The sequence below is a fragment of the Capricornis sumatraensis genome, chromosome 18 (assembly GCF_032405125.1).
Source record: "Capricornis sumatraensis isolate serow.1 chromosome 18, serow.2, whole genome shotgun sequence".
Classification (NCBI taxonomy): Eukaryota; Metazoa; Chordata; class Mammalia; order Artiodactyla; family Bovidae; genus Capricornis; species Capricornis sumatraensis.
Window position 1 is genome coordinate 24,848,588 of NC_091086.1, and position 25,415 is coordinate 24,874,002.

Below are 25,415 nucleotides of genomic sequence, written 5' to 3' on the forward strand. Positions count from 1 at the left end.
CACGTCAATCACAGGCCTCTCTCCACCTATCTATGAGAGCGCTTTACCTCAGGAGACTTGACGGCTCCAGACGTCATTTCTCAGGCTCCTGCTTCAGCTGGCTTTTCTCTGCGTTCAGCCTTTGGGAAACCACGATGGCGAATGGGCAAGTAAGAGGCACCATGGAGCCAGGATGTTTCTCTCCCTCCTCCTCTACTTCAGGAAGTGTCTCCAGCAGTGGCTGCCATTTCTTTCACGGCTCTAGTTCCTTCCCAGGAGATTCCAATCTCCTCAGAGGAACCCTGGCTCCTGATCGCCCACAGCCCTACCATTAGAGACACTGTTCTCTCACCCTGGCTGTTAATCCCTAGGCTGCGACACCATCCTATCCTGCTGTTTCAGCTCCTCCATCACCTGTACAACCAAGACCTTCAACTGAATTTCCATGTATTTGTATGCATACTCGGTCGCATCTGACTCTTTAAGACTGTGGACTGCAGCCGGCCAGGCTCTTCTGTCCACGGAGATTTTCAGACAAGAATAGTGGAATGGGTTGCCATTTCCTCCTCAAAGGGATCTTCTTGAACCAAGGATCGAACCCACACCTCCTGGATCTCCTGCACTGACAGGCAGATTCTTTACCACTGAGCCACCTCAGAAGCCCGTATCAGCTATATGTGTTTCTATATCCCCTCCCTTTTGAATCTCCCTACCACATCCCTCATCCTACATCCCTCTAGGTCATCACAGTGAATTCCTAGTTTTTAAAACTTAAAGAGTGGTTTTCTTTTTCCTGGATGAACTCTTAACCAGTGTATTAAGCCAGTGGTTCTGCATGTACTAACATCAGAATCGCCTGAAGAGCTTACTAAAGCGCAGATGGTAGGCCCCAGTCAGTGTATCTGGAGTGGAGCCCAAGAATGTGCATTTTGAAGAAACTCCCAGGTGATGCTGACACTACTGAACTAGGGACCACACTCTGGAAACTTCTACAACAGACAAAACACAAAGAACTTTTCTTTCTTAGCTATTTTAGTTTTTTTTAACACCTTTATTGAGATATACATATACGATTCAGCCATTTAAAGTATACAATTCAATGGTTTTTATTATATTCACAGATATGTGTAACCATCACTGTCTTTTTTATTGGACAATAAAATCCAAAAGACACTGAAATTCAAGGAAATCTCAACCTCCTGCCTTCATATGAAAAAAACAAACCTTTGCCAACAGGTTTCTAAGGAATGGTTTTTAAAAGTTAACATAATTTTAGCACTTACTTTATACCTTACCGAGAAACAAAAAATTTCAATTTCAAATATCAGAAACAAACCACTGAAGTTTTCTATAAAGATAACATTGACTTAGAATCAGATTATTGGAAATAAATTAGCCAATGAAATCTCAAACCTAGAAAACAGTTGACAGATGGTTTTTCTACCTTAGAAATTTAAGACTGAACAACAGAACTGTGTGCATAAACACAGTCATGAGACCAAAGGGTCTACAGACCAGCACTAATTGAAAAATGTGAGCCATATATGTAATTTTAAATTTTCTAGTAACCACATTAAAACAAGTTAAAAGAAACAAGTGCAATTGGTTTTAATACACTCCATGTAATCCAAAATGCCCAAAGTATTATCATTTCAACAAATTATTAATGATATATTTTACATTCTTTTTACTGCACAAAGCCTTCAAATTCTGTTGCAGGTGTTACATTTCCCGCACACGGCAATCCAGGGGAGCCACATTTCAAATGCTACCAAGTCAGATAGCACGAATATAGACAAACAGAAACTCACCAGTCTCTTTTTTGGACACGTGATACTTAGCACAGTAGTGGTATTCAACTATAGTGTTTTACAAATTACTCTTGAATTATATTTTTAAGAATTTAAAGCTTTAAACTCTTTATAAACATTTGTACTGATTTCAGTTACAAAACTATGTTAACATTTCGCTCCTGCCACTTAATACTGTATTTAAAAAAAAAAAAAAAAGCCTCTCAAGAGAATCACATTGTAAACAGGTAAGCTACCACCACTGCTGTTTTACCTGGAGTCTCAGAGCCAGCACCTATCAACTCACCTTTCTCTAGCCCAAGGGAAGCCCAAGCAGCCACTATGGGCCTCTACCAGTCCCAGAGCTAAGGAATTCTCATCTTCTGGGACTGTGAACAGGCAGCTTTAACCATAACTAACAACCAAATCACCAAACTGAAGTATCTGGTCCTCTGAAAGCAGAAACTATTATAACCTCATCACTTTATTCGCAAGTTTTTATTCATATTAGACTTGTGATAAAAAATATCAGTCACATTTTAATGTATTAAAACATTATTGTGATACTGAATTAAAGACAGAAAGAATAAATCAGCTGGAGATACTACCTTTAATCTTCATGATCTATATAGAATGAGACCAGACAGACAACCTATGTACAAAGTTAAAAGTTTAAGTAAACTACAAAAGAGTTTTTATTTTCAATAGGAAGCCACAGTGTAACATTTACTGCCTTTAATTAAAACAACTGGTCAAAACAAGAGTCTAAGAATGGCATATATAACAAGTCTCTGAGGCAGACTATAAATCATAAACATGCTTCTTTGAGAAAAGTCCCTAAACTATCCTTAATATCTGAAATTTATAGTTTGATACCAGTTAACTCTAGAATCCAGTGATGTATGCCTTTCAATAATATCCTAAAGAAATACAGGGAAACTGAAATGGTGTCTCTAATGTAAAACAATCTCTGAGCCCCTCAAAAATAATGGACTGTTCCTTCACTTATCAGAAAGTGTTTTCTCTTGCACATGAAACTCTTGCCATAAGCATAAATACACTTGTGGGTATGTGCAAGAGACTGAGATAATTACATACCTTTGGGGCTTAAATACAACTGGTGTCACATCACACTTTAGGCACAGTTTTTCACTTTGAACTATTCACTGTGGGGAATAATTACTCATCCTATAACTTGGTCATAAAAAGCAGGGCTATTCAATATTTCAGCAATTATATAGCATTTTAGTTAGTGTTAGCTGCTCAGCCGTGTTCTACTCTTTGTGATCCTATGGACTCTAGCCTGGTAGGCTCCTCTGTCCATGGAATTCTCCAGGCAAGAATACTGGATGAGGCAGCCATGCCCTTCTCCAGGGACTCTTCCCAACCCAGGGATCGAACCCAGGTCTCCCGCACTACAGGCAGATTCTTTACTGTCTGAGCCACCCGGGAAGCGCCTTTTAATATGGTATATTCATAAACCAGATCATCAACACACATACATTAAGTAACTTTAAGTGCTAAAACTATGACAAATTATGTAAGATTTGCTAAACTTTTAACTTGTGACCAGTCTACACAGTAAGCCACGATTGCTACAGACACATCCAGCTAAACAATGAGAGTTGAACCCACATGCAATTCACTAACTCAAGCAGAGGGTATGGGGTCAGCAGGAATGAGATCAGAAGAAGGCAAATCGAATAATCCATATCTTATAAGGAAGGGTAGTGTCCTGACTTTATCACTCATCTTCTATTAGCCAGTCACGTTGCATACCCTTACAACTGCCTACTCTCAACTGAAAAAATAAAGGTCTTGGCATCTCAGGCAAGTGGATTAAATAGCCTCCAGAAATGTTCCTTTATATAGCCTCATGGTTACACACAGGAGGGAATAGGAAAAGGGAAAGACCTGGATGTCGCCTAGAAAGACATATCTAGTCTTTCCTCACCCACAAACAGAGGTGCTTCCTAAAAGCCAAAGGAAAGAAAAATTTAAGATCTGCCCTAAGAGTTACACAGGTATTCAGGCTATACTTTAGTAGTAAGAAGAGAATGTCCCCAGTACTTCACCAAACCATTGAATCTCTCCATCAACAGGGTTGCTAACATAACCCACCAGCACCTGAAACTGCCTACCAGGAAGATCTGTGTGCACCTCAGCAGCCTCACACAGCTTCTATTATACTAATATTCTCTGTGAAGTATCTCCTTTATCCATCACTCCCAAGTCTCCCACTAAAATCAATGAACTGATGAAAAAGAAAACAGTACCTCTTTCAGGCCAAACTATTAATGTCAGCAAATACTGTGACTGAAATTTTTTTTTAATCTCAGCAAAGAAGAAAGTCATATTTATATTTAACTCAGTACAGTAACAGCTCCAAGAAGCAAGAAGATACTATGGATCAGACATACATTACTACTATCCAGGAGGAAAAAATAAAACAGCACATCCCTAAAATCATGGGACACTTTTTAAAAGTCGGATTTTGAGTGGTGTCACAGGCCAAGGAGGTCTCTGGATGGTTTCCTTTATGCACGTACTGGCAGAGAAGCTGCCCCTAGCAAAGCTTAGAAAGCAGGTGGGACACTGAAAAAATCCTACGAGAGAAGACATCTAGCAGAGACCCACTGGGTACTCCTGGACCAGTGACTTAGCATCTCACGTCTCAGTTCCTTCAGCCACAGAACGTACCAAAGTCATTCTGAGGGCTGGAGACCATGCTTGTGAAGCACAGAACTGGGGATCCAAAGTGGAAGACAGTAAGGGCTTCAGCTACATAAAATAGCAAATGAATGTAAGTTTCAAATTAGAAATGATCCCCAACTCAACCCTAAACAAGATAAAAAGTTCAAGTTCTGTCCAACATCACTTTAATGGAATAGAAATAATTTCATGTGGCAGATACTTGGTACTTCTTACATGTATCATTCTAGTCAGCACCTTTTGAGTTCAACTAACATGGGAGTCAAAGACTAACATCATCAAAAAAAAAAGAGAAAAGCTCAAGAGTAGGCAAGAATGCATAGAGTGACAAACAGAAGAAAATGTTGCATGCACACCTGCCGTGTAGCCCATGGCAACCCTCAACGGGAGCTTAGTTCAAGGCTGTGCCCTGCCTACCACGATGGAACATGGCTGCTTGTGCAAGAGAACCGGGAAAATGAATGAAGAGAACTAACCGACACACATGGGCGAGTCTCCTGCCCTAACTGCACGTCCTACCATCCTCTCAAAACATTGGCTAATTTGTTTTACCAGGTAACACCTAACAAGCTGAATTTCTCAATGCTTGTCATATACACCCACATACCAATACAGCTGACCTTGATAAGGGAGCTTCTCAAACTCTTCTAAGGAAGTTCCTCTAACAGGAAAACCAATGAAAAAGTGCCTTTAGGTAGTCTGAGAGTGGCCCAAAGAGGCCACAAGCTACATTTTCAAACTGACATATTGGGCTTCCCTGGTGGCTCAGTAGTAAAGAATCCACCAATGTTTGATCCCTGGTCCGGGAGGATTCCACATGCCGCAGTGCAACCAAACCCATGAGTCACAACTATTTAGCCTGTGCTCTAGAGCCTGGGAGGCACAACTTCTGAAGCCTGAGTGCCTAGAGCCCATGCAGACAAAAGAAGCCAGCACACTGAGGACCTGTGCACTGCAACTGCAGAGTAGTCCCCACTCGCCACAGCTAGAGAAAAGCCCACACAGCAAGGAAGACCCAGCAGAGCCGAAAGTAAGTAAATAGTAAAAATCACACACTGTCATGTTCTTTGTGGGATAGATGTGAGACAGGCAGTGGAGAGAGCCACTGAGTAAGAGCACTGCTTTTACTTATTTCTCAAGCATAACACCACTGCCTTCATCCATTTATTCAACAAACATTTTCTGAGTCAATTATGTGCAGAAGTTTTTACCTGGACTGTGAATACAAAAATACACACATATAGACATACACACATACAATCTAACGGGGAAAACAGTCAAAAAACTCAGACAGAAAACCATGACTAGGGTTACAAAGAAGAGAACTCTTTGCCAGGAGTTTTCTCTAAGCCAAGCTGTCCATTAAGGCATGAATCAGGCAAAGAAGAGCATTTCAAACAGAAAAAAGCACACAGGAAAAGGAAGTGAAGGGTAAGCGAGAACAGTGTCCAAAAGGCAGCAGAGGGTCCAGGCTTTGTCCACGAGAGGCCTTGCACACCCATGAATGCCTTTGGTCCTCTGAGCAAAGGGAAACCATTGAAGGTCCTGCAGAGGGACAGGACAGGCAGCATCTTCCTGGGGCAACATGCATCAGAAGAACTGATCCTTGCCTGTCCAAAGTTTACAAGCTGGTCTAACACTCTTAACAAATGCATAACGTTTGCTCTTACTCATGTGTGTACACACATAAGAGCATATACAAGAAAAAGAAAAGCTCTGTGGTACATATTCAAAGTACATAAAGGCCATTAACAGGTCTTTCACTGGACAGTTAGAAAACAGTGTGGAGTAGGCAGGTCTTCCAGAGCACATCAGCACAGCCTCAAGGGCAACAATTTTTGAGATCGTCCCCCACAAAAAAAAAGAATTGAAAAAATACACAACCAAGATTCTAGTTCATAGTAAGCTCTTAAAATTTCACTTGACACTATTTTTCTCAACACTTTACTTGTAAATCTTTAAATCAAGATATTAACCAACTCTTTTCACTGATTCACATCTCCAAAAGATGGGAATGTAGATCTTATATATACAGTCCTATGACGAGAAACTCAGAAATGCGTCTGAACCTGAGTGTCCTTTATCTTCCATCCTCTGCTTATCCATTGCAAATATTCAGGAAGCCTGAAAACTAAATCACAAGTGATTAGGTTAATCCATAAACTGTCCATTATCCTCAAGAACAGAACTCAACAGATCCTACTCATGCCCCTCTACACTTTCAGGAGAGTAATTCTAGAGTTCCAGTGAAGACAAAATTCATCAATCATTGAGGTCAAAAACGAGAGAGGCATTAAGACATTAAGGCCAAGGCATACTTTGCTGAATAACATATGTTCTGCTTAGTTGTACTAGATCAGGCAAAACGATAATATAATAAAATATTAAGACATTAATCTGTGGATAGTGAATTTTGCTGTTTCAATGGTAACAGAATTTTAAAAAAATATTTCCTTTCTCGGATTATAAAATCAAGATATGATGATTGCAGATTTGGGAGAAAATACAGAAAACTTGAGGAAAATAATAATAAATGGAGAAAATCAGGGGGAAACTGAGCATAAAAATAATATATTTCCCTTCTGTGTAAATACTCAGAATTCAAGTACGTTCATGCATTCCCACGTAGGTCTCTTAACAGTCTCATGAGAGAAGAGACAGAGGTACGGTTATTTTCATTTTATAAGGGCTCAAGGGAATTCAGAGCCAGGATGTGATCTGCTTAAGGTTATACAGATAGTAAAACAAGACCCAGCAAAGAGGATTCTAGTCTTCTGATGGGTCAGGCCTCTTCTCCAGCTCACAGCCATAGGATCAGCAAATTACACAGCAGTAGTTAACTGCAAGTGACTAAAATGAGCAGTACCTGCAAACATCGAATACAAGAAAATGTATGAAATAGAATTATACCATTAATACAAACATATGCTAGAGCCCTACAACATCAAATAAAGACAGGAAAATTTATGTATCTTGAAGAAAAGTTATGGCCAACCTAGACAGCATATTGAAAAGCAAAGACATTACTTTGCCAACAAAGGTCCATCTAGCCAAGGCTATGGTTTTTCCTGTGGTCATGTATGGATGTGAGAGTTGGACTGTGAAGAAGGCTGAGCGCCGAAGAATTAATGCTTTTGAACTGTGGTGTTAGAGAAGACTCTTGAGAGTCCCTTGGACTACAAGGAGATCCAACCAGTCCATTCTGAAGGAGATCAGCCCTGGGATTTCTTTTGAGGGAATGATGCTAAAGCTGAAGCTCCAGTACTTTGGCCACCTCATGCGAAGAGTTGACTCGTTGGAAAAGACTCTGATGCTGGGAGGGATTCGGGGCAGGAGGGGAAGGGGACGACAGAGGATGAGATGGCTGGATGGCATCACTGACTCGACGGACGTGAGTCTGAGTGAACTCCGGGAGTTGGTGATGGACAGGGAGGCCTGGCGTGCTGCGATTCATGGGGTCGCAAAGAGCTGGACACAACTGAGCGAATGAACTGAACTGAAGTTACTAAAAGCAGGGGAGGGGAGAATACGTATCAAACCCATGGAGATGGAAAGTCTCTTTATTAACTGCTTTTTTTGGTGAATGCCAACACCCTTATGGCAGAAAGTGAGGAAGAACTAAAGAGCCTCTTGATGAAAGTGAAAGAGGAGAGTGAAAAAGTTGGCTTAAAGCTCATGGCATCCGGTCCCATCACTTCATGGCAAATAGATGGGGAAACAGTGGAAAACAGTGGCTGACTTTATTTTTCTGGGCTCCAAAATCACTGCAGATGGTGACTGCAGCCATGAAATTAAAAGATGCTTGCTCCTTGGAAGGAAAGTTATGACCAACCTAGACAGCATATTAAAAAGTAGAGACATTATTTTGCCAACAAAGGTCCGTCTAGTCAAGGCTATGATTTTTCCAGTGGTCATGTATGGATGTGAGAGTTGGACTATGAAGAAGGCTGACCACCGAAGAATGATGCTTTTGAACTGTGGTGTTGGAGAAGACTCTTGAGAGTCCCTTGGACTGCAAGGAGATCCAACCAGTCCATTCTAAAGGAGATCAGTCCTGGGTGTTCACTGGAGGGACTGATGTTGAAGCTGAAACTCCAATATTTTGGCCACCTAATGAGAAGAGCTGACTCATTGGAAAAGACTCTGATGCTGGGAGGGATTGGGGGCAGGAGGAGAAGGGGACGACAGAGGATGATGGCTGGACGGCATCACCGACTCGATGGACGTGAGTTTGAGTGAACTCTGGGAGTTAGTGATGGACAGGGAGGCCTGGCATGCTGCAGCTCATGCGGTCGCAAAGAGTCATACATGACTAAGCAACTGAACTGAACTGAATGCAAAAAGAAAGCGTCTGTGTCCTGAGAAACAGTGAGTGGAACCCACTGATAAAGACCACAAACAAGCCAGAGGTCTCCCTTCTGTCCCAAACAACTCGCCCTTCCCTCCCTTCCTGTCTCTACACACAAGCTCTAGCATGTGCACACACAGAATGTAATTCTAAACTGATTTTTTAATTGTCCCCTTCTTTCTGAAAAACGAGATATATGGCTAAGGTAATCATGTATGTTATCAGCTGAACCGGAAAACATATAAAAGAGGGCACTGTTCCTGATTATGCTAGCCAAAGAGGCACAAGAATGACTGGGCAAATGGGAACACATGGTCTCTCACTCTCCCCCTTTCACAAGCCAAGCACTGGGAATACACCCTTGCTGCTCCAAAAACTGCCTGCTGTGCCCCATCTTATGCAATATTGAATCTTAAGGAAATTCTATGTCAAGAGAAAGTCATCAGCATTTTGTAGACTAGTTTAATAAACACTCCTACGAAATTAGTGAATGTCTTTTTACAATGTGTAAGATCTTGTGGGATGTTTTGAAGTTGTATGTGCTTTGCAAGTCATCTGAAGAAAGTTTTAAGAAACCAGTTAAATTTCTTTTTGCCAACTTCTTTAAAAAGTGAGACATCAAATAAAAGGAGAAAGCAATCTCTTAATCATTCAAAGGTATTTAAAATTCAAAGTTATTTTCTTTGAGCAAAAAGCAGTACCAAAAGTACTGCTCTACACAGGAATGCCCGAATTATTTTCTGTTTGGAAGCTGGAATCATCTAATAAATAAGCTGCTTTCGGAATAGGTTTTTGGCTGATGCTGTTAAGTTAACAAACTGAGAGAAAAAAGTCCCCTCAAATTAGAAAAGGAAGAAAGAAAGCTTACATGGTCTTTGTAGAAATGTACTGATGATAATATATCGTTTTTAAAACCAACCTTCCTATCTTATGGTCCTATTCCTATTCAAAATACCTCCTAAGAGACTAATAATAACCCTGATTCAGAAAGTCAAATAGAAATTGGGGCTTGGAAATATTTCTTTTTTTTAACTAAGATAATTTCATATAGGTACACACAAAATACTGGCACATAATCTAAGCTTACCATTCATTCAAGGGACATTTCAATGTCTAATATGCACACGCAGCACTGGCACTATTAACAGTTGGCTGTCCTGGATTTAAAATTTGCCAGTGTTTTTTTTTACTCAAGCAGATTTATCTTTCAACTCTAAAAGAGGACTTTGTATTTAAATACTCTATAATTCTCACCCCAAAAAACATGACTAGAAATATTTATTAAACAACAGCAAACTCAAAATGCTCCTGTAACAATATACGGCAGAGTACTTTTACATTTGTTAGCACTTCATGTTCTTTAATAACCTAACTAGTACCCCCCCCCATAAAAGACGCTGAGAGATCTATACTTCTACACACAGTAATTTCTCATAAGAAACTATCCCTCATTTTTTCCAACTTTTACATTAAAGCTGAGTCCCACAGCTGTGTTCTCAAGTCTGGAAAAGATCCTGAATCAGACAAGCCAGTGTCAGTCTCCATAATAACCCCTTGGAGAATGTTAGAAGATCTACCTACTCTCACTCAAAGAACATCTATACCTATATATCTATATATGTGTGTGTGTGTATATATACACACACACACATATATATGAACTTGATTTACTATTACATCTTTTTTAAAATAGTATGACAGTTCTGGATTTCCTGGGTAAGGCTTATTAAAGTCAAGACATAGAATCTTGAAAGTTAAGTCACAGAATTTTCTAGGTTTACTAATAAATAAGACTTCTTGAAAGAGCCGGATTCAAAGCTCAATTTTAAATGATAAAAATGCAAATCAAAAATAAAGAGAAAACAAGTTACTCCACAACTGTAAAGAGAAGAACCTCAAGCAGTAAATTTTAAAAAGTAGCCTTTTAGAGATGCAATAGCCAATCCATCCATAAAACCACCATAAGATAGCCATTATACACTGCACATATTACATTCTGAATAAAGTTTTTAACAGGAAGAACATGGGAGGGAGGGGGGAGAAGTAAGTAAAAAATACATTCTTATAACATTACATAAGCAGACCAGTGCTTATTCCAGAAAACAGAGGAGGAAAGGGACCCTCTATATTTGAACATGGCTTCTTAAATTTTTCGTGCCTCTCTGGCCTTAACCCATCGCCACATAAATCATCTTTATCACCACTCCTTCCCAAAACCCCAACATGCACGCACGCACGCACGCACACAAACAGGTACGCACACACAACATATACACAAAGAATTTTTAAAAATACAAACCATATTCTTTTATTCAAAAAATAAAATTCATACAAGTACAAAAACTCTGATGTCTCAAGATTTATCAAAATCAAAAGACAAAGCCACTGCTAAGCTATGCTGTGGTGGTCTTTGGTTGCTTAGTTGTATCTGACTCTTTGACTCCATGTACGGGTAGCCCTTCAGGCTCCTCTATCTATGGGATTTCCCAGACAAAAATACTGAAGTTGGCTGCCGTCTCCTTCTCCAGGGGATCTTTCCAAATCGGGCATCAAACCGGGGTCTCCGGCGCTGCAGGTGGATTCTTTACTGACAGAGCCACCATCATGCAAATTCGGACCTGACACATCACACTCAATTTTGAATCAACTCAGTCACTGGCTCTTAGGGCACTAATTTCTTTCAGACACATCTAAAATCATAAACTTTGAAAACGAACTAAGGAAAACAGATGAGCATGAGACATGGATGAAACTTAAATTACTGTTGAAATAGTTTTTTAAGTCTATTTTAAAATAAAAAATTTCCACAAATTGTTAAAGTTTCAAAAACAAATTTCCCCACTGCAATAGCTCTCATTGAAAGCAAAAATGCAACACTATCCAATACTTTGGAATTTCCTGCTGTTTAATCAAACAGCTTAGACAAAATGCCTTTTTAATAAATTGCTAAGAGAGATCCACAAAAACTGCAAAGAAACTGCTCTGACAAGTCCCAATAAAGAACGTCATTTGCGCACTCTGCTTGTAAGACTTTTAACAGCTCTAGTCCAACTACTGTCTGGGCTTTGGTTTTAATCAAGCTTGTTAGTTAAACTGGAGCTGACATCATTTACATGACTCACCTAAATAAAATCTAAATTACATTAAGGATCTATAAGATAATCACTTACCTACGACCATCCAGTAGATTACAGTGTTCTAAGCATTGTATTAAATTATAAATATGTACTATAAATGTGTGCATATACACATGCACGCACACACCCCTCTATCTATAGACACATACACACATGGATCAACGGATCTATCTATCGCCAATCCACTTTTGGAAAATACACCTACCATAACCTCTTACTGCAGAAAGACATCATGTGGTGTAACTACTACACTGTCATACAGTTCAAATGTACTCGGTACTGTATCCCCAAGACATTCTGATTATATCCCCTAATGAAAATTTTTTTCACTCAAAGTAGCAAGTCATCTTTTACTAAATCCCTCACCTTAAGCTTTATTTCAAAACAGTGAATTCAGCAAAATTCATCCAATAAACTACCTTAAAGACAAAGTGAAGAAAATATCCATTTGATTCTATTTCTAGCTATTTTGGTCAATTATTTAGTTACCTTAAGAAGGGCATCAGATCAATGCACTAAATGTTATCCTGCCATCCAACAGATCTAAGTACATTATACCAGGAGTCACTGAATAAGTGAGTAATCTTCACCCTATTTCTACTCATATTCAGTGCAGTCCACAGTACACTGAAAATCACCCCTAACATAACCTCAAGTTTTCTATGTACCACTATGGAAAGAATATACTCTTCTTCCTACCAAAGTGCCCTCCAAAGATACAGGTTCACACTGTGGTAGTCTTTGTACTTCTTTCCAAAATTATACAAAAATAAATACAACGTATTTTTCATTTTGAATATAACTGATAATCAAATAAATTTTAAATGCATATTTATACACAAAAGTTAAGACTCAGTTTGCAAATATAATCCACATGATACTGGCTCTAGGGTATATAGAATCTATTGATACTGGTATTTCAATCAAAACCCACCTACACTTCCTACTAGAATAAATAGTAAGCTTTTTTATTTGCTACACATGTTCTTACAGCATTAACCAAACCCAAACACACACAACTGTGTCAGCAGAGAACACTGACAACTGCAGAAAAAACAGTACATGTGTTTTTTTTAAGTGTCTCATGACACCTATAATTATATAAACCAATTCAGACTCTAGAACTTCAACAGGAATGGCAATTTTAAAGATGCCCAAGGCATTTTAAATTAGGCAAATTTCATACCTCTTGGTGACACCACAAAACCGTAATTATTGGGCAAGACATAAGTCTGACCTGATAAGGCAATTCTTAAATCTTTCTTCTATCTAAAGTAATTATCACAGTATTATTGACTACTGTCCAAAATCAATCTTAAAAAACATGCAGTCCCATTTCAAAAAGGTAGAGGTAAGTAGAATAGCATAGCACAGGACAGATATGAAAATTGGTTCAGTTTGATAACTGAAAAGCTAAGTTTCTGACGTTTGTTAAGCAGTCCCACAATCTGCTGGCCCTATGCCACCATGGTCCAGTGCCAGCCTGATGTAGGGTCAGGCTAAAAATAGCAGCCAAGCAGCTGGAACACATAGGTCCTTGTGACCTCAATTTTTATTTCCCTAAATCAAGGGAGGTTGAAGGGGAAAGGACAACAGCTGGCAAAGAAAGGAATGGAATACACTCTCTTGGTTGGTATGTACCACCTCTTTGGATTTCTTGTCTTTTTCCCTACCATGCTCTCCTATTCCTCACTCCCTGACTCCATTTCCCATGCCCAACAAAGGAAGAGAACAAGGATGGGCAACAGGGAAGGAGGGAAACAAAGAAAGAAACTGGAACTCTGAGGCAGGCTGAGTGCAGAGGTTCCCCCATCTCCTACCCTCAAGTCTCACCTCATCATCACAAAGCAGCCATTGGTCATTTCAGTCCTCAGCTTTTTACCATGGTGATGGCATCCCACTCCAGTACTCTTGCCTGGAAAATCCCATGGACTGAAAAGCTTGGTAGGCTGCAGTCACAGGGTCACGAAGAGTCGGACACGACTGAGCGACCTCACTTTCACTTTTCATTTTCATGCACTGGAGAAGGAAATGGCAACCCACTGCAGTGTTCTTGCCTGGAGAATCCCAGGGACGGCGGAGCCTGGTGGGCTGTCGTCTATGGGGTCGCACAGAGTCGGACACGACTGAAGTGACTTAGCAGCAGCAGCAGCAGAGAAAAGATAAGACAAAAACTGCAGTTCAAAATCCTAAATGTTAAAGGAAGCTTGAAGAATGCTTTAAAAAAAAAAAAGTCTAGGACTTCTCTCGAAGTCTGGTGGTTGGGACTCAGCGATTTCTTTGCTGAGGGCCTGGGTTAAATCTCACTGCATGGTCCAAGAAATAAAAAATTTAAATGAAAAAATAAACTCGTAAAGAAATAAGGTAAACTTATTAAAAAAAAAAAAAAAGTCTTCTCTCACATACATCTGACCACAAACATGATATTTGCATTTTAGGTATTTATTTTATTTAGAAAAACCATGACCATCTTCTTCGTAGAAATAAGTTAAGAAGAAGCTGTAGCAGGAACAAAGGCTCAACATAACCAGTCTACAGCATTGCCTTCAATTTCTGCTAGCCTTTACCAATCAACAGCGATACCAGAAGAGGCTCCAGGCTTTGCTCTTTACACTGATATAATAAAATACCTATATAAAATGCTAATCACTGTCAGCAAATATTTAACAGCTATAAGGTGGCACATATAGCATTCTAAATTGTATTAATTAAAAGAACTTAAATCTTGCTTCTGTGGATTCATTCAACGTACTTCTTATGCACAGTTTCTGTAGAATACCTTCTAACATTAGAGATCTGACATCAATTAACAATGAAAAATGCTTTAACAGACAGACTGTTAAATATGGTAGGACCAGGTAGTGAGTCACTTGAATTTTAAGCACATTAATTCACTACATAAGCTTCCAATTTATCTGATCAGCTTTTTCAGTTAGTAAGAGTTTAAATGTACTGACAGGTTATTCTGCATCCTTCCAATTAACATCCTTTCAATTTTCAAAGAAAATTAAATCTTTTTTAGTAGCACAAGAAATACTATAATTTTTAATCATAACATTCAAAAAGTTATAAAAGATACATATATATGTGGCATATATATTGCAATTAGATCTAACATGGAAGATATTCCTTTTTCAAAAGTTAGAGAAGTGTCTGGTGAGTGACACAACCATCTTCCAAAGCTGAAATTAATTCACAAAAGGCCTTTTTCAAATCTTAAAATCACATTTTAAAAATACATGTTAAAAATCATAGCTCTTTTGGGAGAATGGCATTCTATCATGTATACTATCATGTAAGAATTGAATCGCCAGTCTATGTCTGACGCAGGATACAGCATGCTTGGGGCTGGTGCATGGGGATCACCCACAGAGATGTTATGGGGAGGGAGGTGGGAGGGGGTTTCATGTTTGGGAACACATGTAAGAATTAAAGATTTTAAAATTTAATAAAAAAAAATAAAATAAAATAAAATCATAGCTCTGATCACAATTTAAAATTCTGGCTACGGTGAAAAATCACTCTAGAAAGTAGCAAGAGATTATTATAAACATAAAGATGAACTTTCTAGAATAGTTAATGATGATGCATCATGAGTAATATTACTCAGAGGGTAAGCGTACCGGCCAGAGAGGCTGTGTCTGGCTCTATAACGTACCAGCCCGTGTGACCTTCGGGCAAAAGTCACTTGCACTTTTTTTCCTATGCTTCAGTTTTCTCATCTATAAAATGAGAATAATAAAAGTACCTAACTCCACAGGGCTGTTAAGAAACATAACATACTTGGAGCCGTAACTGGCACATGGTTAAGTGCGCTGAAAGTGACTGCTATTATTAGTAGTAGTAGTATTAGTAAATGTTACAGGAATATTAAGAGGCTCAACATAAACGATATGCAGTTAAATAACGAAAAGCCCCAAATCACACAAGAGATGTTAATAAAGTTTTGAGGCCACATCAATTACATGAAAGAAGTGCATCTAGGGGTTATGTATACAGTACTATTTACTGATGATGAGGGTGGGGTACCACTGACAGACACTGAAAAATGCTCAAAAACAGGCCAAACACAAAGTCTGAATGTTTTCATAAACATATTAAATTCAGAGCAAACAAATTTCCTACAAGGTACTGACTTCTATTGTTCTGTGTATTTTCAACTTTCAGTAAATTCTGTATTACAAGGAGGTATGCATACAATGATGTAGATTCACACCAACTGTAAAACAGTTTCATACAGTCAGCAATCATAATAACCAACTTTTCCTGAACTTTAATCCATCATAGAACATCTCTTCAATGTCCAAATGTCTACAAATGTTTCACACCAGCATGCACTAAACAAGCTAGAATCACTGCTTAACTGAAGCCATTAGAATCTGGCCTGAAACTAAAATGCTATCTAGGAAAAAAATACTTTTATAACACTAGATGAAATGTTAACCAAATAATCTCTCTAACATCAAAGACAATTTACATTCAAGATATGCTTGTCCTGATTTTGAAGATTTTCTGAAATTTACCAAATGTTCCCAGCAAATTAAGAGGCAGTCTATGAGTAGAAATACAGAGATTCCACGTTTAACTTTGCAATTTCCTATACCTATCAGGACAAATTACTCAACGTGTCTGTGCCATGGTTTTCTCATCAGCAAAACGGGAGAGGCTGGAACTGATCTTTACAAATCTCCAGAGCTCTACAGGTGTATAATAACTATCACACAACAGTTCTGTATAAAAACAGCATCTCACCTGTTGGTATATTTAAGAAGAAACAGAAGAATGCACCTGTACACAGCGGTCACTGAAATATGCTTGGGGCAACGATACTCAAATGACACCTACTTTCATTAGTCTCTCTCACTTGGGAACATCAAATTAGCTATAAACACATAAATATATTCATTTATGGCAAAGAGTCAGATACGACTTAGCAACTGAACAATAACAAAATAAATACTTGTAATATATGCTGACAGAAAACTAGTTATCACTTAAGAATTCAGTTAGCCTACCCTTAGCAACAGAGTTCACTTACTATCAGCTGAAAGTCAACATTTAAGTCCAAAATGAAAAGCAGACTTTGCAGTGCATTCTCTCCAAAACTTGTTTTGGCCACCTTTTCTAGATCAAAAAAATTAAGGAAGCATCCTATTTTTAAAGAACTGAAAACTATGTGCAAAGCATATTCTCAGTGGAACATCCAGCACTGAAAGCAGAAAGTGGAAAGATATTCAGATCTTTTCAAACAAATCTAACTAATACACTTTATTTTTGAGACTCTGGCTAGGATTGAGAAACAAGTCTCTTCTCATGGGACAAAACTATGTAACATATTTCTCCAAATTATCATTCAATACTGATTTCTCAGCAGGAGATGAGTCTTTCTACTCACTTAAAGGAAGAAATGGCTCATGTTTTCTAGTTTACAGTAATGTTCAAATATTTACATACATCAAAAATTAATAAACCAAGAAAATTAAATTAGGTTTTTGTTGGGAAAAAGCACCATTCTTCAAACTATGTGATAGTAATTTGAAAGGTAACTAAACCCGGTTTTATGGGCTCTATGTAATTTACTACCATTTTAAAAAGTTTCCTATAATCTGATTTGTTCATAAAAGTTTATACTTACCTATAATCTGACTTCTTTTGTAGGATATTTGTTCTCTTAAATATATAACAGTTGAAGGTCAACAGCAGATCAAGTTTAATGATTGCCCCTATAAAAATTTCTAACACGAGTTTATTTTATCATACACATAGGTAAGTTTCTTAAAATAAAGGTACCAAATTCACTTTCCATCACTGAAGAAAACTGATTTTCTAACACAAAAATATAAAACACATCAGCATTTGGAATTAGTACAAACCCATTTGTATAATTTTTAAAAGGGACAACTTTCTTTAAAAAAAGCATCAGTCATTCCCTCAAGGCCATCCTGTTCACTAAAGATATTACTAGTTGAAATCATGCATTCTTAAGTAAATTTTTAATATGATTTTGAGTAGAGAAGACATGCTAGCTTGTTATTTTTCCAGATGAAACATCTGAAGTTTGAATTGATAGTTATTGACTACCCATTGTGAAAAGAAAAGAAGCCAATGATGAAGTAAAACGGATAAACATCCTAACAACTGGCCAGGACATACCTAAAGACAATACTGACTTCAACTGCTCAATTAATTGCAATAATTGTTCTATTAAAAGAGTTGTTTCAAAAAATCCTGATTTTTTAAAAGGAAAGGTATCCAAGTTTCGCATCTGAAGAAAGGATGAAATTCAACGCACAGTGGAAATAAAATAAGAGAGATGGTCTAGTCCTCAATTCCAGGGTGTACTCAGAATGGGGAAGGGGGAGATGGCAAGAAATTAAAGACTGCAGCAAGAGTAGAAGTATTTACTTAATTCAAATCTGCAGTTTCCACCTTCCAGTACTGAAATTTTTTGGCTACAAAAAGTACTCTATCTCCCAAATGAACACTTCAGATTTCCTCATTGGACCAGTACTAACCATCAGAGAACTAAGTATGACAAAAATTCAAAGCTTTCTTCACTTAAAATTGAAAACTGAAACTCCCTCAGACCAATGCTGAGCACATGAGATGCTCAAATACTTTCAAAAAATCAATTATAAGCAAATGAAACAACTCAGACAGGAAGACAATAAAAGAAAATACATATATGCACTAGTTTCAAAAGTTCTTTTGTGTAATTCTTCATTAACCAAAAGACTTAACAAGTATAGGCTCTGATTCAAATTTGTTCTATATCATTACTTTAAACTTAGAAATACATTCAATAAGCTATATCATCATCAATAAACAAAACGCCTATCTCTGAAAGTGTATTCAGAATCACATCTTTATACAATAATCTCTGGTCTGTAAAGAAAATAAAAATACTCAAAGGTCAACTAATTAGCCTCAAGTAAGTTAGCTGATTAAAATTTTAACCATCCTAAATCTAGTATCTAATACTGATCCCCTTTTACTGCCTTGCTACTCCCTAAATCATGAAATTTAAATAACAAATCTGAAAAGACCATGAAAATGCTTACCAGTGTTAACATAACTTTTCTTCCAAAAGTAACCAGCAAAAGAAAAAAAAAAAAAAATTCCTTTTAAAACTCAGCTCCTTCCTTCTACAAAAGACTAGTTTCTAGTTTTGTTTAGACATTCTTTGCTTTTAAATGATTGTTCAGTCACAAATAAGGAAATGGTGTTTCAAAACAAAAAAAGAAAACTAAGTATACACCAGGTCTTCAGAAAGGAGACACACAAACACATACTCCAAAACAAAAAATATGCATTCATTAAAAACACAAGGATAATTTTTCTAAGATTTACTACAAAAATATATGCTTCTAATTTTAAGAAAAATCCAACCATAAGTTAATACAATGAAAAGTAAAATTCTCCCCAAAACTGTGCCCATTCATCTGCCCTTCTCCAAAGATAATCACTATTCAATGGTTGCTTGTGTAGCCTTTCCAGATATCTTTATAACACCAATATGCAAGTCTGTCTTTGTTTTCAACAGAAACTGCAGCGTTGAACAGTTGAACAGTTGATTTGCTTTCAAATGAAACATGTTGGTCACCCTTACATGTCAGTATAAAAAAATTTACTTTGTTTTATCATGGTTGCATAGTATTCCACTGAGTACTTCTTAACCAGTTCCCCTCTGATAGAAATTTAGATTGAGTCCAGCTTTTCAATTACAAACCATACTGCAAGGATCATCACCCACCGTACTGAACATCTCTGCGCACTGATATCAATAAATCTATAGAAATGCCTAGAGATGACACAAAAAGACTGTGCCCAGCATCAGGGGAGGCAGCATCCCATTCTCCCAACTCCTCAATCAATCTGGGTAATATCTACCCGTGAGTCAGTGTGGTAGATGAAAACAGTTTTCCATTTTTGTCTTATATTGAAGATGAATACATTTATTAATAATCCGCATTTCTTTGTGAAATGTCTATTTTTCCTACCAAGTTCTTCATCTTTTTCCCCAAATTTCAGGAATTATCTGCTAGCCTTTGGTCAAACATGTTGCAAACAACTACACCAGTTGCTTCATTTGGTCCATCATGTTTTCAGTCCTACAGAAACTTTGAGATTTTTTAAAATCAAGTAACTTGTATCTGTCTTTTCCTTTACATTTCAAGTTTCATACCCCATTAGGGACGCTCTTTTCCAGGGTTCCCTTGTACCTCAGTCGATAAACAATCTGCCTGCAATGCAGGAGACTTGGGTTCGATCCCTGGGTTGGGAAGATCCCCTGGAGAAGCAAATGGCAACCCACTCCAGTATTCTTGCCTGGAAAATCACATGGCAAATGAGCCTGGTAGGCTGCAATCCATGGGGTCGCAAAGAGTCAGGCACAACTGAGCAACAAACTCACTTTTCAGGCAAAAATTTTGCTTTAAAGTACTGTCAATTATATTTACATTCAAGCACCTTCAGCATTAGCTCCCTTCCAATATATCACTAGTTAATAATAAGCCAACAATGCTTTCTCTAAAACTTCCCATAATCAACTGATGAACAGCTCTGCACTAATTAAATACTGCTTACAACTACTACTCAAATATTTAATTTTTTTCCTTTAAACTTCTTAAAATCTAGGGGTTGAAAAATAACCAAGAAAAGTATGTTTAAATACTGGGAAGCCCCAATTCTCTGCCCCTCAATTCTTAAGTAATCTCAACATTGTAAGTGCAAAATAAAGTCCAGCAACTAGACTGTCTGTATTGTAGTTATAATTTAGTCATCTCTACAAAAGTCAATGAATACTTCCTGTACAAACAAACATGTAATTTTGCAATACCAGAAAACTGCTTATGATGCTATCAACACATATTCTGTTCTTTTCCATTTCAGGTTATGAAGCGAAAAAGACTTCTACCTCAAATCACAAAATTATAAAATAAGCTTCATGTTAGTTCCAATTCAAACCACCACTTAGAGCTAAATTAGATGGTTAACCTAGCCACTCTCTCTGTTCTTTATCAAGGGAAGAAAAAAAATCCTGGTCATAAGTTTTCTATCTCACAGTGCCAGCTGCCAGGCATTTAACAGCCTTCCATCTCTACACCGACTGGCACAACAAGTAATACAACTTGGAAGTTAAGGAAATTGGCAGAACACAGAGGGGAAAAACGAATTTTTTCCACCATTTGTACAGCACTTGTTTAGCACGTATGTAAGTGTTTCCAAAGGGGTGGTCAACTCTTCAAGCTATATGAGAAGCATCATCCTGCTTCACATCAACCACTGCCAACTCCATTCAGTGGCCTCCTTCCCCTCTGGGGACTATTCAGAAAGTTACTATTTTCTTTTACAACTCACCCAGGCCTCTTCACCAATGAAAGCAGGCAAGGCCCACGCTGTGTGTCTGTCTCCTAGAGAAGATTGCATCTTTTATTTATCGTCCCTTGGCTTTATTTTCACAGTGAATTCCTGGCTTAAATGCAATCAGCCAAGAAACCCTCCCTGTGCGCTCTCCTGTCATTCCTCATTGCTTGCAAGCAGAGTCAAGCACAGAAGGGGGAAAAAAAAAACTCAGCATTGCCAGCCAAGCCATAAAAACTCACAAACTAGTTTGTTATACTGAGATACCATGGATGTGCTTCAATCCATTTCAACCAGGCAGGAAACAAGGGGAGGAGGGGTATAACTTGAAAGAATGTTAAATAGATTTTTTTTTAAAGGATAGATGGATAGCCTCAGAAGTTAAACCCCCCTCCAGACATAAGGAGAGGGTGTCTAACCTAGAAAAGGCAACACTGGGGACGGCCTTTAGAAATAAATGACCATGCAGAAAAATCACGTTCCCAGATTGCATTAGAATTCAAATTAACCAGACAGGATTAAAACAAATCTTAATTCTCTCTTGGGGCCCCACCCAGACCCCTACCCGACTCCCAAAGAGAAGGATAAAAGAAACTGACTACGGAAAGAGAAGATTAAATTAAAAATCAGAGACAGTGATGCTGCCAAATCTCTCCCCATTCATTAGGAACAGCGTTCACCACCACAATTTAAACAGACAGCAGTATAAGAGGGGGGTAGAAAAAATACGCCCGTTTTGCAATCAGGAGAAAAATACGAGGAAAGGGGAGTTTCACTACAGCATTGTTCTTTTCCGTCTAGCTCAAACATCCCCAGCACTACAGCTGGAAAAAAAATCTGACCAGAAAGACACATTGGAGGGTGGGGGGAGCGGGGAACACAGAGAAAGCTTTTAAAACTCGGTATTTGAGAAAACTCTCATGGTCTGTCAGAGAAAGAAGGGCTGTGCAGCTTTAAGTCCTTCTCTCGCCTTTGTCAAATATCTTCTACTTTACAAGCCCTGAAAAGAAATAAAGAGACTCTTTTGTTTGGTTTCCCCTTTTCGGAGGGTGACAGAAAACTGAAAGGGGCACAAATAAGCCTGAAACCGAGAACAAAGTGCGGGGTCGTGCCCGACTGCCAGGCGGCCGCGCCGGGAGGGACGCGGGAGCCGACGCCAAGCCCCTCCGCCTCGCGCTCCGGCCGCCGCCGGCCGCAGCTCCCCGCGGCTCGCACGGAGCCCGACCCGGCCCCCTCCCCGGTGCAAACCGAACTCCGCCGGCGGGAGCCCCGGGCACGCCGCGGTCCCCCGGTAAGGGGAAGAGCCAGCTGCCACGGGCCCGGCTCGCACCCTTTGATTCGCGGGCGTCCTCGGGAGGAGAGGTCCCTCAGGAAAGGGGTCCAGCCTGACGCCCGCGCACCCCGAGACGGAGAGAAGGACATTTAAATCCCGGGGCGGCCGGCGGAGCTCGCCCGGGCCAGCCCGGACGCCGCAGCGACTCTCCCGGCCCCCCGGAACGCCGCGGCCGCCAGCCCGTCGAAGCCCTGAGAGGAGCGGCCGCCGAGCGGCATTAAAATGTATTTCCCTCCCCTCAAATGGAGGGGGCGGGGAGGGGGGTGCAGAGGAGAAAGACCGGCGAGTGACAGGCTAGGGGAGAGACGAGGCAGAGCGCAGAGCGCGGCCCGGCCGCCGGCTCGGCCCCGGCCGGCATTGTCTGTGCGGCCCGCGCCCCCTCCCCCGCCCCGCACGGCCCCACCACAGACACCCTCCGCCGGAGCCCGGCCGGCCGCCCGCGCCTTTGTCCACATTCTCCCCCCAAAACGGGTCAGCAGCTCTCCAGGACGTGCTCCACGGGAGAAGGGCGGGGAACGGAGCGGGCCGGGGGCACCCGACACCCACCCGGCGGACCCCGCGGAGGGGCGCGTCCTGCTGATTCATTTCCCACTCGCGCTGGCCCGTCCGGGGAGACAGGGGGCGGGGAGGGGCGGAGAGGAAATGGGCGCTTCGTTCAGAAGGACTGTCCCGGCCAGTGAGGGCATCGGGCGGGGTGCGGGCGCGCGCTGCGCTGAGGGGCTGCCCAGAGGGGAGGGGGCGGGCGTCCCCCCGCCCAGGGACTGACGGACGGAGAGACGACCCCGCGACTGCCCCATGACTCACCGACTTGCAGGACGTTGTCTACGCAGCCGCTCTCCAGCAGCGCGATGCCCCGGCGGAAGGGCAGCCGTGTCTCATCGCCGCCGTCCGCCGGCCCGGCGGCCCCCACCGACGGGGCCCCGGCCCCGGAGGCGGCGGCAGCGGCGGCGGCGGCAGCGGCGGCGGCGGCCGAGGTGGCGGCCGGCGAGGACGAGGAGCCGCCGCCGCCCGCGCCGCCCGCGCCGCCGCCCGCGCCGCCGGGGCCGCCGCTGTCGTCGCCGGGGCCGCCCGCGGCGCCGCCGCCGGTGTTGAAGGACGAGTACATGCAGATCTCCCGCTCGCTGCGGGGGAAGGACCAGTAGACGATGCGGCGCTGCACCGGCTCTGGGATGCGCTCGAAGCGCTCCTCCACGCGCTGGAACGGCCACTTCTCAGCCACCTTGCGCGCCGCGATGTCCAGCAGCGACTCGGGGCTCTGGGTCTTGCCCGGCGGCAGCAGCCCCAGCGCTGCGCCGCCTCCGCACGCCGCTGCCGCCGCGCCGCCCGCCCGCGGGCCCGGCCGACAGGCAGAGCTATAACCGCCACCCGCTCCTCCGCCGCCGCTGCTGGCTCCGCCGCCGCCGCCGCCGCCCGGCCGGCAGCAGAGCCGTTTCGCGGGAGGAGGCTGCTGTCCGCGCTCCGCCATGACCGCGCCGCTTCTAACCCGACAGCGGAAGTGCCGGGACCCTATAAACGGCACAAGGAAGCGCGACACGCACACGCCGCCGCGACGCCACGCTGCCATCTAGGGCCCGCCGCTCCTTGTACGGGCACAAGAGGTGGGGCCTTCGCCGTGACGTCGCGGCCGAGGCGGAGCACCGATAGGGGGACCTAGGGCCAAGGGCGGGGCCTATGCAAATCGCTGAGCTGAAACATAAATAGAGCACTCCGCGGACACGGGGGTAGCGGGGGCGGTGGGGTTGGGTGCCCGATGGGCTGTGAGAATGTCAGGCTGCTGTGACGCGGGGGGCGGGGCTCAGGCGGGGTTCCCGGGGGAGGGGGCGGGCTCCCAGTCATGGCCTAGGGTGCATGGGTCTCTGCGCCCCCTGCCTGCTCAACTTCCCCCTCCAATTCCCTGCTTCCTTTTGATGTCCCGCAAGTGAGGACGCGCCTCGTGGGTCGCTGCGGGGAGGGAAGAGTAGATGGGAAGTGAGCATGGGCGAGGGGTCCGGGTAAGTGGGGGGCGGGACCCTGAGTTGAGGCCCCACCCCCACCCCCACCCCCGCCAGAGCCGGCCCGCCGGGGGAAAAGCCTCTGGGCGGAGGAGGCGCTTTCAAAACAAAGAAATGCGGCGTGGAACCCGGGGGACTGGGGTGGTGAGGAAGGCGGAGGAGGTGCGGCTGAGGCCGCCTGCTTCCCCTCCAGTCAGCCCAGAGGAACTCCCCCCACCCCCAGCCCGGGCTGCGGCGCCGGAGAAGAGGGAGGAGGCTGCGGTAGTCGGCTGTTTTCCATTTCACTTTTGCAGACCAAGGCGGAGAAGAGCACCAGCTCCGCTGCTCCTCTTGTCTGCAGCACGCTCAACCCCAAGCGAGTCTCAGCTTCCGCTCAGTCTCGGCTTCCAAGCTTGCCAAAGTGTCCGAAAACGCGCAGAGCGCTCGGAACCTGTCCCGCAGCTGTGCGATGCGCGTCTCGAGCTGGCCGCAGCCGCCCCGCCCTCGCGCGCCTTCAGCCCCGCTGGCGGGGATGCCGGCTCCGTGGCCTCTCTACAGGGACCCCGCTCCAGGCCCGGGCGTGCTCCGGCTCGAGGTGGAAGGCACACCCGGGTAGTGGATTTAGCAAACACACCTTTGTGAGTACACACGACACGGGCGCGCGCGCACACACCCTACAGGCGCGCGCGCACAGTCCAGCCGGCTGCAGACGGCGCGCCCCGGCCGCTCGGCGGCGGATGGTGGCTGGGAGCGCACTCGGTGCACCTTTGAGTCCACGGCCAG

At 42.3% G+C, this 25,415-nt stretch overlaps 1 protein-coding gene across 1 annotated transcript in view; it reads right to left on the minus strand.

Moving 5' to 3' along the window:
• ZSWIM6 (zinc finger SWIM-type containing 6) overlaps positions 1 to 24,127 on the minus strand; it is a 208,324-nt gene extending 184,197 nt beyond the window's left edge. The window contains exon 1 of the mRNA XM_068990563.1: positions 23,467 to 24,127. Within this exon, the coding sequence (XP_068846664.1) occupies positions 23,467 to 24,127 (661 nt within the window). The remainder of the gene's footprint in view (positions 1 to 23,466) is intronic.
• Positions 24,128 to 25,415: the final 1,288 nt, after the last annotated feature.